General features: G+C 54.5%; 1 protein-coding gene across 3 annotated transcripts in view; it reads right to left on the bottom strand.

Moving 5' to 3' along the window:
• Nucleotides 1-12692, bottom strand: part of SCUBE1 (signal peptide, CUB domain and EGF like domain containing 1) — a gene marked incomplete at its 5' end in the record, with an annotated part of 129984 nt that overhangs the window by 17658 nt on the left and 99634 nt on the right. For all 3 annotated transcript variants that reach the window (XM_081249522.1, XM_081249523.1, XM_081249524.1), the window contains 3 exons: nt 6983-7105; nt 8604-8720; nt 11185-11307. In XM_081249522.1, the coding sequence (XP_081105648.1) occupies nt 6983-7105; nt 8604-8720; nt 11185-11307 (363 nt within the window). The remainder of the gene's footprint in view (nt 1-6982; nt 7106-8603; nt 8721-11184; nt 11308-12692) is intronic.

Genomic DNA, 12692 nt, shown 5'->3' with positions numbered 1-12692 from the left:
CCTGCCTCAGAGCAATCATAGCCTTGGATAAAGTAGTTGAAACATCTTCAGATCTTGTACCAGAACCACGTTTAAATCTGAGAGTACCACATGCAGTATGATCGCTCCTGTGACCTGAAAACACCCAGTACTTTTTCTGCTTGTCAGTGAACTAATCACGGTGTCTGGTTCCTTTCTCCTTCTCATACTACCATCGAGCAACTCTCCTACCCCTTCCTCTTTTTTTTTTTTTTTTTGGCTGCACCATGTGGATTTTGGGATCTTAGTTCCCGGACCAGGGATTGAACCCAGGCCATAGTCACGAAAGTGCCGAGTCCTAACCATTGAATCGCCAGGGAATTCCCTCTCCTACCCCTTCCTGAAGGAGAGACTCATCTCGGTGTGTCTGTACTTCAGAAGTGTTCATATCCAGAACAGATCTTTTGGATGCTCCACACCAAACCCCAACTTAATATTGTTTTGTTGATGGGACTTATCTTAAAAAATGCAGAGATCCTAAAATCCATATGGAAATTCAAGGGAAGTTCGAGAATAGCCAGATCTTGAAATATGAAAAACAAAGTAGGAGGACTCACATTTTATGATTTAAAAACACTATAAAGCTATAGTGGTGTATAGGTATGAGGACAAACAAATAGATCAATGGGACAGAACTGAGAGTCCAGAGACAAATCCATACATTTATGGCCAACTGATTTCAAGAGGGTGTCAAGATAATTCTATGGGAAAAAAGAATGGTTTTTTTCCAACAAATGATGCTGTGACACTTGAAGAGCCACATGCAAAAGAATGAAGTTGGACCCCTATCTCACACATATAAAATTAATTCAAAATGGATCAAAGACCTAAATGTAAGAGCTAAAAATATAAAGCTCTTAGAAGAAAACAGGTGTTATCTTTGGGAACTTAGATTAGGCAATGAACAGTTTCTCAGAAGTGACATAAAAGACACAGGCAACCAAAGGAAAAAAAGAGATAAACTGAACTTTACGAAAATTAAAAACTTTCATGATTCAAAAGACACCATCAAGAAAGTGAAAAGACAACTCACAGAATGAGAAAAAAATCTTTGCAAATCTTATATCTAATTAGGGACTTGTATCTAAAACATATAAGGAATTCTTACACTTGAATAATAAAGACAAAGAACCCAATCAAAAAATGGGCAAAGGAGCTGAATAGACATTTCTCCAAAGAAGATATACAAATGGACAATAAACACATGAAAAGATACTCAACATTATTAGCCATCAGGGAATTACAAATAAAAACCACAATGAGATACCATTTTACACCCAGTAAGATGACTATAATCAAAAAGTCAGCTAATAACAAGTGTTGGTGAGGATGTGGAGAAACTGGAGCCCTCACACACTGCTGGAGGGAATGTAAAATCGTGCAGCCACTTTGGAAAATAGTCTGGCAGTTCCTTGAAATTTAAACACAGGGTTACCATATGACCCAGCGATTCCACCCCTAGGTATATACCCAAGAAAATTGTAAACATACGTTCATACAGAAATTTGCACATGAATATTCATAATAGCCCAAAACTGGAAACAACCCGAATGTCCATCGACTGATGAGTGGATAAACAAAATGCAGTATAACCATACAGTGGAATGTAACTCAGCAATAAAGAGGAATGAAGCACTGACACATGCTACACCGTGGGTAAACCTTGAAAACATTACGCTAAATGAAATGTCAGTCACAGAAGGCCACACATTGCATTCCACTTACATGAAATGTCCGGAATAGGCGAATTCATAAAAGACAAAAGTCGATTATGGTTGCCTAGGACTGGGGGGCTTGAGGGAAAATGGGGAGTGACTGCATGGGGTTTCTTTGGGGAGTAATGAAAATGCTCTAAAGTGGATTGTGGTTGCACAACTCTGTGATTATACTAAAACACACTGAATTGTACACTAAATGGGTGAATTTTGTGGCATGTGATTATATCTCAAAAAAGCTGTTAATAAGAGCAAAAAACAAAAAGAAGAGAGACAGGAGACTTCCCTGTTGGCACAGGGGTTTAGAATCCACCTGCCAATGCAGGGGACACGGGTTCGAGCCCTGGTCCAGGAAGATCCCACATGCTGCAGAGCAACTAAGCCCGTGCACCACAACTACTGAGCCTGCGCTCTAGAGCCTGAGAGCCACAACTACTGAAGCCGGCGTGCCTAGAGCCCGTGCTCCGCACCGCAAGAAAGAGTAGCCCCCGCTCTCCACAACTAGAGAGACACCACACACAGCAACGAAGACCCAACGCAGCCAAAAAAAAAAAAAAAGTACTTAAAAAAAAGAAAAGGAAGAGAGATAGTACCAGGCTGGACAGGCAAGAATCCTCCAGGCTGGAATCAAGCCCGGAGGGGCTCCAGTTGGCTCTAGGGCCGCACCCGTGGCTCTCTCTAGCATGTTAAATTGCTAAACATAAAAGGTAAATATGCACATGAGCGGAAGCACTCAACCTTAGAATGCTTTGAAAACAGAGAGGTTTCCTGCCCATAACGGGAGCACAGAGGCCCACAGCAGAAGAGGTGGAAGTTGGTGGAAATGTTTCCAGATCATCATGAGAAACAGGCTGCTCTGGCCGAAGTCCTGGGGCAAGGACAGAGGGGCCCAAGGGTTCCATCACACACTAGGTTTGGCTTCCTACTCTGTAAAGAAGCAGGGGGAGCAAGTTGTAAGAGCCATGAGGATGATGCCTGGTGAAGCCAGAGCGGCCTCCTGGGACCACCAGACCACCTCACTCAGACGTTTGCTAACATCTTTCCTAAGACAACCCATCCTTGTAGGGACAAACTGGCAGTGACATTAGACAACGTTGGTGAGAAGCTTTTCCAGGGTGGCAGAGGAAATGGCCAGTTCGTGGTGTGGCTGTGACCTTCAGAATCCTGGGTAAAGTGTAAAGATGGGACATGGACTTGAACCAAGCCCTAAGCGACACTTTGAGCACGTCCAGATGGATTTCATGGGTTATAATTACGCTCTAGTAATAGTATGTTTACTTTCTGGATGAACTGAAGCAGTCTCTTGTTGAAAAAAATAACAGCACTCATAGGAGCTAAAATATGATTAGATTTTGTGTTCCTTCTTTGGGATATTCCAATTTATTTATTTAGTAACATACAGACACATTTTACTGGGAGAGTTATTCATGAATTACTCAGAAATATCACAGTCTTTATTACCCCTAATTTTTCTTAAGAAATAAAAATGAATTTTTCAGAACTTACTGTAAAGTCACCATTTACATATTTAAAAAAAATAAATTTATTTATTTTATTTATTTATTTTAGGCTGTGTTGGGTCTTCATTGCTGTGTGTGGGCTTTCTCTAGTTGCGGCGAGGGGGGCTACTCTTCGTTGTGGTGCGCGGGCTTCTCATTGCAGTGGCTTCTCTTGTTGCGGAGCATAGGCTCTAGGCACATGGGCTTCAGTAGTTGTGGCATGTGGGCTCAGCAGTTGTGGCTCATGGGCTTAGTTGCTCCATGGCATGTGGGATCTTCCCGGACCAGGGCTTGAACTCGTGTCCCCTGCATTGGCAGGCGGATTCTTAATCACTGAGCCACCAGGGAAGCCCTAGAGGTCTTAAACTGAGGTTTTTTAGAGAACCCCCCAAAGCAGACAGTTCACAGAAATTGACTGTTACCCAAGATTCTCAGAACCGGCTGATGGCTACACAGAATAGAGAGGTTGTGCCTAAGACGACTGGAATGAATTCTCCTAGACGTCTGTACCCACTGATTTCCACACGCTCTTTTGCATACCTTTGTTCTTCATTCTTCGGATCACGTTTTCCCACCTTATGCATTTAAAGCTGCACACTTCTGGTTTACCCTATCATGTTTCCCTTACAAATAACTCACCTAGATCTAGGCCTTACTAGTGATAACCACCATCCTGATTCTTTTTTTCTTTTTTTAAAATAAATAAATTTATTTTTTTTTGGCTGCGTTGGGCCTTTGTTGCTGTGCGCGGGCTTTCTCTAGTTGCGGCAAGGGGGGGCTACTCTTTGTTGCGGTGCGCGGGCTTCTCATTGCAGTGGCTTCTCTTGTTGCGGAGCACGGGCTCTAGGCACGTGGGCTTCAGTACTTGTGGCACGCAGGCTCAGCAGTTGTGGCTCACGGGCTCTAGAGCACAGGTTCAGTAGTTGTGGCACACAGGTTTAGTTGCCCCGGCATGTGGGATCTTCCCGGACCAGGGCTCGAACCCACGTCCCCTGCATGGGCAGGTGGATTCTTAACCACTGTGCCACCAGGGAAGTCCCTACCCTCCTGATTCTTTAAATCGGTTCTCCCAAGCTATTGCTAGGGAAGCCAACATTTTAAAATGTTATAAAGTATGTTACACGAACATAATTATGATCCTCTTTGTAGGCAATACATAAAAAAGGAAAATGCCCTCCCATCAGGAGAGACCAGTTTAGCTGTCCTGCAATGTATTTGACTGTTTGTCACAACACCACCCACAGACAATATACCTACCGCTCCACTGAGGTTGACCCCGTGTCTCACATGGACATCTGATTCATGGGTGCCACCGCAGGACCTCAGCTACCTGCCCTGTGGGTCTCTGAGACTGTAACAAGTGAATGACTCGCCAGTACCCTCAGTGAACGATGCCTCCTTGCAAAGTATCTAACCGTAGAACACCTGAGGGACGTAATAATACCTGGTGAAGCAGATGGTGGAGGCTCTTGGCCCCAACCAGAGGGACTGGACAGCTTTAGCGGTCATCAAAAGTGTGTCCCTCACTTAGGGTGATACAGTGAATAATACAGCCTAGGGCATGGCGTGGGGGGCAGGACAAAGCAGTCTGACCGCCTAGTGCAAGTAGTTATAGATAATAGTATGACCTTGGATCTTCTGGGCAACCAGGGGAGTTTGTGCCCCTGCCGGCACTTCATTCTGAACCTGGATTCACAGTCCAGGTGAGGTGGGACGGCCTACTTCAAGGCTACATGAGAAAGCAACCTGCATACTGTGGGCTTAGGGGGCAGGTGGGACCGGTTTTCCCGGTCAGCCCTGGGAACCCTTAAATCATGGTTCTAGAGGGCCTTCCTTCCAGCACCTTCTAGTAAAACCTGCAGTCGCACTTGTCTGTCTCATCATTCCACATCTACTGTCTAGAATATCAACTGCTTTCGCTTGGTCCTAGTCCCAGCAAACGGCTCAGAGACAAAAATGCGATAAAACCTCCCCGACTGACTGTGACCTGATGATCAGACCTCCACCGATGACCGTCCATAGAGGCTGGTTTGGTGGCAGTGGTGAAGATCTGGACAAGCCCTGGTGGCCTCTCCTGCAGCTCTGACTGAGGAGGGACGACCAAAAAGGGGACTGAGAATTAACAAACAAACAAAGAAACGTGTCCTCATATCCCTAGAGAAAGCCTGTACCCAATAGCTCTGGTCATCAGTAAATACCAGACCTCACATGACCCGAATCATCAGTGGACACACCTTGGAAAGCCAATCAATTGATGAGGGCGTGGGCGTGGAAAGTCAGCCAGCTCTGGGCCAGTTCACTCAGCGACCAGGCTTCTGAGGCTGGTGTGAGCCCAGTCTCCCTCAGAGCCCTGCAAAGGCATGCTGCTGAGACTATCACCTGCCTTTAACCAGCACAACTCCACACGAGCTCTTCCCCCAAACTCTAGGCAAAACCAGTGGTTTGCTTTGCTCAACAAGACTGCCTGAGCACCAGAGCAATTCTCACTTAAGTAAGCAATAAATTCAGCTGTCTGACCTCGGGTTACTAAGTGATGGTATCCATTCTCTGATACTTTCCTTCATTCCTTCAACAAATCCTTCACTGAGTGTCTATGGCTGCTGGGCCTGTTCTAGGTGCCGGGGATACGGCAGTGAACAAGACAAGCAAAGAATACCTGCTCGGGTGTGCAGAGTGTGTGTCCAGCGAGGCCAGACCGACGACACCCCGGGGCAGCCAGTGGCTGCGATGGGAGGAGGCGAGCACGGGAGACAAGAGGCGGAGGGCGCGCAGAGGGGGGCCGGCTGCTGCTCCAGGTGTGGTCAGGAATTCCCCCCACCCCAAGCAGACCCCTGTGCAGGGAGTGACGAGTCCTCTAGGCTAAGAGAAGAGCCCGAGCGTGGCTATGTTGAGGTCGGGGGGCTGCACCTGTGAGGTCAGGGAGGCTGGCACGGGGTGGGTGGGGGTGAGGGTGGAGGGCAAGCTGGCCGGGCTGTAGCAGCCTTTGGGCCATTCCAGGAATCCAGACTTTGCTTCTGCACGACGAGGACTCCCTGGAGGGCTCTGAGCCAAGAGAGATGAACTCTGAGATCTAGAGGCTTACTCTCAAGGCCCTGGGGATGCTGGAGCATGGCAGGGCAAGGACCTGAGAGCCGTTCCTGGGACCCAGTACAGGCCCGGCACACAGCAGGTAGTCAGTGTGTGTTTATGGAACCAGTGAAAATGGACTGTCCAGCACTCAGCCGAGAGGTGCCCCAAGGCCCCAGAGCTCAGCAGCAGAGGGCGCATGAGCCCTGAGCTCTCTAGGAGGCCCGCCCCTTGCCGGTCCAGTGGCGGGTGTACAAAGAACCAGCCGCTCCCCAGTCCAGGCTCTGCTGCTGCTGCACCCCGTGTAACCAGCCCTCCCCTCCCACCAGCTTCCTTGGCAGGACAAGGGGAGCTGGGGCTACTGAGGCCTCCGCCCTCTGCTGCTTCTACGTGTCAGATCCTCCTGAGTCCACAGCTCTGGCTGCACACGCGGACCCCCAGGTCTCCACCTCCGTGCTCCCCGTGCCCCGCCCCCCCCAAGCCCGTTTCTGTGCCTCTGGCTGACACCAAGCGTGCTCTCCCCGCTGCAACCCCTCTTCTTCTGTCAGCCCTCATTCCCATCAGCCATATCCCAGCAGCAGAGAGCACCTGCCCAGGAACCCCAGCCATCCAGGCACCAGGGGAGGACCTGGCACTCAGGCCCTTCTCAGGGGTCCTCGCGATGGCTCGCCCCAGGGCACTCACCCACGCAGTCCTTCCGGTTCCAGTGGAGGCGCCTCCCTGGGGGGCAGATGCATTCGTAGCTGCCCTTGGTGTTGACACAGCCCTGGTCACAGCTCCCGTTGTTCATGCTGCACTCGTCCACATCTGCAAGCACAGGTAGGCGTAAGGGCAGGAGGGGGGGCTGGACGGTCCAGCCGAGGCCACACCCTTGGGGCTGGCAGGGCAGGACCCACCCAGGACAGGAGGGCCGAGAATCCCCTGACCCTGACTCCAGCCTGATACTGTCACTGGATGCAGACGTGTGGTCGCACACGACACACACACGAGCTTGCACACACACAGGGCTCCCGCAGGCACCGACACACATCCCTCCCCCAGGAACCTCAGTGGTTTGCTGAACTTGGGCAGCTGAGCCCAGACTTGGGGGAGGGCAGAGAAATGGGACAAAATAAAGTTGCAGTCAGGTCTTGTGGGGCCGGAATGACCAGCACCGGCCCCGGGGTCCTGAGGCCGTATCTCACTGTGGGACTTCGGACGTGCCCTTCCCAGCCAGTTTCCCTCCTGCACAACAGGCACCTGGGTGCAAGAAGTCTCCCGAGGCCCCGCCTTCTTTTGGGCCAAAGACCTGTGTGCAGAAGCTGGTGCCCAGGTTTTTGGGAGTCCCTCCAGAAGAATCTGCAGCTCACCCCACGAGCCACGCCCCTAGCACCAGCTGTGCCTGAGCCCACCTAAACTTCACAGCTGCCCACAGAGGAAGTGTGGCTACCACCAGGTCAAAGGAAAGGGAGAGACACCAGGGACCTCAGGGCCATTCTTGACACCTCTGCCAGCTTCACCTCCCAAGCCTGTACTTCCCCATGTCCCATCATCCGTGGCACCTAAAGGCATCTAGAACCTTCCCTCTCTCCACATCCCTCCCCACCCTGCCCAGGCTCCAGTAGCTCTCACTCCCATGCCTGGAGCCGTGTCCCCACTGGTGCCCTGGGTTCCACTCTCCTAAACATGTGGCAGCTGGAGGAATCTCGTTACATGAACTTGAGCCCGTCATATCCCCGCATAAACCCTCCAATGGCTTCTCATCGCACTGGGAATAAAGCCACAAGTCCCCTGGGGCTCACGAAGCCCTGTGTCCCCTCTGTCTGCATCTCCCACCGTGTGCCCCTTCCCTCATGGGACTCTAGCCCCCACTGGCTGCCTCTCGGTCCCTCTGTGCTCCCTCTGCCTCAGTGCTTTTGCACACGCTGACCTCTCTGGCACGCTTCCCCCACCGTGACCCAAACACTCCTCCTCTAGGAGACCCCCATTGTCCCCACCTTCTGCCCTTCTCTGTTGTTCCCCCCTCCACTGGAATGAACTGTGGGATCCTCTGTGCAGCCATCCTCCCTTCCGGACTGGGGTTCCCCAGAAACTGCTGTTTCCAGGCCCGTGTCCACAGCCTGGCTGAGGCCTGGCACCCAGTGGATGCTTGCTGCCCATCCCCCCACCCTCCTGCCTTACCCTTGGCTGAGCCCCTCTGCCCACCAGTCCCTCCCAGGCCCGTCAGAGTCAAGGTCAAGGTTGGGGTGTGGGGTGCAGTGCAGGTGGCCGTGCGGCCGGGCGCGTGCCTCTGGGGGGAGGTGGCCCTGGCGGGCGAGCTGCAGACCTCCGCAGTGGGTTGTCCCATAGAGAGTGTAGCCGCGGCGGCACAGGCACTGGAAGCTGCCCGGGGAGTTGATGCAGATGTGGTCACAGGTCCGCTCGAAGGAGCACTCGTCGATGTCTGTGTGGCCACAGGGAGACAAAGTTTGGGAGGAGGTTCAGGGTGTGGTAGATGGCACGGCCTGCCCCTCGCTCAGTCACTCAACAGACCTCTGTGCCCGACAGTCCTGGGGCCCCAGGCTCAGTGCACAGCCGACACACAGCAAACGTCAGACTTCGTGTCGCTGCCCAATTTCCCATTCTGTCTCCATTAGCCTCATGTGTCTGGGTGAGAAGCTGCCTCACATCTTTTCTTGAGGTGGGCAGGGTAGAAACATTTTGAGTGGAAGGGATTATTACGAATCCCTGCCATTTTGATATTTCCCATTCCAGTGTGATTAGTGTAGGTACTTAATCCACACCTGCAGGAAACTAACGGGCTTGCCTGAGGAAGGGGCTGAACTGGGACATGAAAATAGGCCACTTGAATGCCGACCAAAGTGTGTTCCCCCATCACCCCAAGATGTCTCTGGAGAAAATGGGGAAAACAGCACAGACAGAAAGGGGGATGGGGGTAGGGAAGATGCTACCCATGAGGAATAACAAAGTAGCCTTGATAGTATGTGAAATTTGATTCTGACCACCCTGGCAGCCAGGGTAAAAAGGGAATGAGGGAGGGCCACAGAGTGCTGTTACTGGAAAGGAGGAAATGAACTACATGTTTGCAGGAGACAAATCTATCCTGGCCGTGAGTTCTGAGCAAGATGGCCTCCATGGGACAGTTGATGGGGGTCCTGAGGGCAAGGCAGACATTGACCTGCCTCTCCACGGGCACTGTAGTTGGAATTTATTCTTTGAATACAGTTGCTCACATGACTGCAGACGCACTCGTAACATATGTGTTTGTAATAACACGAGCACCAGGAAGGAACCCCTGTGGATGCTCAAAGGAAGATGTGATTCCTCCAGGGGGTGGATCTGGGAAGACCTCCTGGTGCTGTGGCCCCTGGGCTAGACCCTGAAGGATGGGGCCAGCCTGGAATGAAGGAATGAGAGTGGGGGAAGGGCGCTCCGGGCAAAGGCTGAGAGGTGGCAGCACTGGATCCTCAGGGACTGTGTGGAGCTCGGGGGGCTGGGGAGGTGCCTGGGGTCCCCACCCCAAGGGCCCTGAGTGCCTGCTGGGGCTGGGGACCCAGGGGCTGTGCTGGAGCAGGGGTGGGCCAGAGTCCCAGGGCCTTGCAGAGCTGAGTCAGGAAGAGGGTGGAGGAGACTCAGCCAGAGCCCGGAGCAGTCCTGCCGTCACCTCCTCCGTGGCCCCTGCTGCCTGCCCCTCTCACGGGGCAGCTGGGGATGCAAAGTCAAGGGCCCTCCCTCAGCCCTCCACAGAACGCGGCAAGGCAGACGGAGAAACAAAGCCGAAGTGCAGAGGAGCCTTGATCGGAGCCTGGACAGGTGCCGAGCTCCCAGTGGGCCCCTGTGCCCTGAGAGGAAGACGGGGCTGGGTCGTCCGAGCAGGGAGGCAGAGGCCGAGCCCAGGGAGGGGAAGCGACGGGCTCAGGTCACGTGCTGAGCCCCAGGACAGGCTGGCCCGGACCCTCCCTTACCAGCCTCTGCTCTCGCCTTCCTCGGGGCCCTCAAGGCCTCGTGCTGCCCCAGGCCGGCCTCTGAGCAGCACTACGTAACGAGGCAGATGCTGCAACCGCAAGCCAGATGCGGCCCGGTGCAGCCTGTGGCTCCTGGGACCTCGTGGAGACGCAATGATGGGAAGGCAACAGGGGAACCGCGATGGAACTGAGCCAGCCCCCCACCCCCCGGCCCCACTCTCTGCATGTTGCTCCGAAGCCGGCTCCTTCTCAATGGCCTCATCTAGCTCCACAGGGCTCCTTCTGGCTCCTCAACACCCCTCAGCCCAACAGCGCCACTTCCTGGTTGGGTTTACCTCCCTGGCTCCCCCTGGAAGACGCCTATTCATCCTTCAAGCACTTCACCAGTGTCCCCTCCCCCAGAGCCTTCCCTGACCCGTCTCTCCACTGCCCATCCTCTGGGCTGTCACTGCATCCAGGACGTCTGCGTCTGCGGGACTTGTCCCGGGCTGTGATGCTTGGCTCCCCCCCACCAGTGGAGGGACCCTGAGGAAGGGCTGCTGGAGCACGCCTGCCACGTGCTACAGCTTCCACCAGGTGGCAGCATCCACCTGGCCTCTGAAGCCACTGACGGTGGCCTGGGAGGCCCCCTCTGGAGGGAGGAACCGGCTCTGCTACCTACTCGCTGGGCCACCTGGGACACTGGCTGACCCCTCCCTGGGCCTCAGTTCCTATCTATATCAGGGAGAGGTGGGGCTGGATGGCTTCTCAGGGCCCCTAGAATCATAAAGGACGGGAAGACAGGAGGGCAAGCGCACAGGCTAGGGACACAAAAACTACCCCCGGCCCCTCAGGCCCGGCCCGGCCAGGCCAGCGGAAAAGCCCACCCCAGGCTCGCCTACCCTCCTGGGAGCCTGTGTGGCCTGAGAGGGGCGGGACCCCACGAGGACGAGGGCGGCTCACCTTGGCACGTCCGCTCGTCGGTCAGCAGCTTGTACCCCTTCTGGCAGCCGCACTCGAAGCTGCCCACGGTGTTGCGGCAGAAGTGGTCGCAGCCTCCATTGTTGACCAGGCACTCGTTGATGTCTGCGGAGCCGGGTGGCAGGAGGAGGCGAAGAGAGTGGGCTGGGCCGCGCTGCCCGGGCCGCCTCAGGTCCCCCGGCTGAGCCCAGGAAGGGGGGCTGGCTCACAGCCGTGGGGGTGGGAGGACGGGAGACACCGCTGCCCCTAGGACTTGGCGAGCCTGGCGTTTGTGCACCGAAGGGAGGGGAACTGGTGTCTGCGGTGCTGGGCCAGACAACAGGGACCAGGACGCTCCCACGCTCTTTCACCCCCGGGGAGGTGCCAGGGAGGCGGGGAGGTGCCAGGGAAGCAGGGAGGCCAGGAGCAGGGGCTGCTTCCTGGCGGCTGTGACTCTGGGCTGGGCGAGCTACTGGACCCCTGGGGCCTCGGCTCCCTGTCTGTTAAAGTAAGGATCAGAGGCACCCCTACTTGGAAGGACATCATGAGGATGAAATGAAATAACATCCCTAAAGCGCCGGTGCTCAGCCAGTGCCCAAACAACTCTTTAAAAAGTAGGTTTATTGGGCTTCCCTGGTGGCGCAGTGGTTGAGAGTCCGCCTGCCGATGCAGGGGGCGTGGGTTCGTGCCCCGGTCCGGGAGGATCCCGCGTGCCGCGGGGCGGCTGGGCCCGTGAGCCATGGCCGCTGAGCCTGCGCGTCCAGAGCCTGTGCTCCGCAGCGGGAGAGGCCGCAGCAGTGAGAGGCCCGCGTACCGCAAAAAAAAAAAAAAAAAAAGTAGGTTTATTGCTCCTGCTTTGCTGACCGGGGGACTGAAGCCGGGAAGGTAACTGGCTCCAGGTGCCGCGGCTGGTGGCGGGAAGCAGGAGTTCCTGGGCCACCTCCCTTCCCAGCCTGGTTCCTGCCGCTCCCTCCTCCCCATGCCTGCCGGTGAGTTTGAGCTGTTTCTTCACTCATCATGACACGAGTTGCGGCTGCACCCTGAAGGCCCCCCAGCGTGACCCCCTCAAGCATCCCTGCTGGTGGGCCTCAGCTTGCACACCTCTAGTGATGGGAGCTTCTTCCCTCACGAGCTCTCAACGACCCCCATGAGCTCCCTCCCACCCTCCTTGCCCTGCTCCCCTGGGCTTGCTCCCCGGGCTCCCGGTCCATCTGGCAGACTGAGCCGTCAGAGACCCTGTCCCTGAGGTACCTCTTCTCACTCTGAAGTTCCTCTTGGGCTCTGGCCCCGGGGCCCCCCATGCTGGTCACCCCCCCCGGCCCCCCAGACCTAGCCCAGCAATTGGAAACAGAAGTAGGAGATGACGTCCAGGAAGGTGTCCCCATGCTGACTGGAGGAGGGCACAAAAGGAGGCGGTGAAAGAGGCATCCCCCCGCCCCCTGGCAGAGAGAGGACTTTCTGTGCTGGTCACTGGCCACATCTTAACAGAGCTGCTGACTCAGACTCCAGCA

The sequence above is a fragment of the Mesoplodon bidens genome, assembly GCF_964165515.1.
Source record: "Mesoplodon bidens genome assembly, chromosome: 11".
Classification (NCBI taxonomy): Eukaryota; Metazoa; Chordata; class Mammalia; order Artiodactyla; family Ziphiidae; genus Mesoplodon; species Mesoplodon bidens.
The sequence above is the reverse complement of the archived record's forward strand: the minus strand, read 5'-3'. Positions and strand labels throughout refer to the sequence as shown.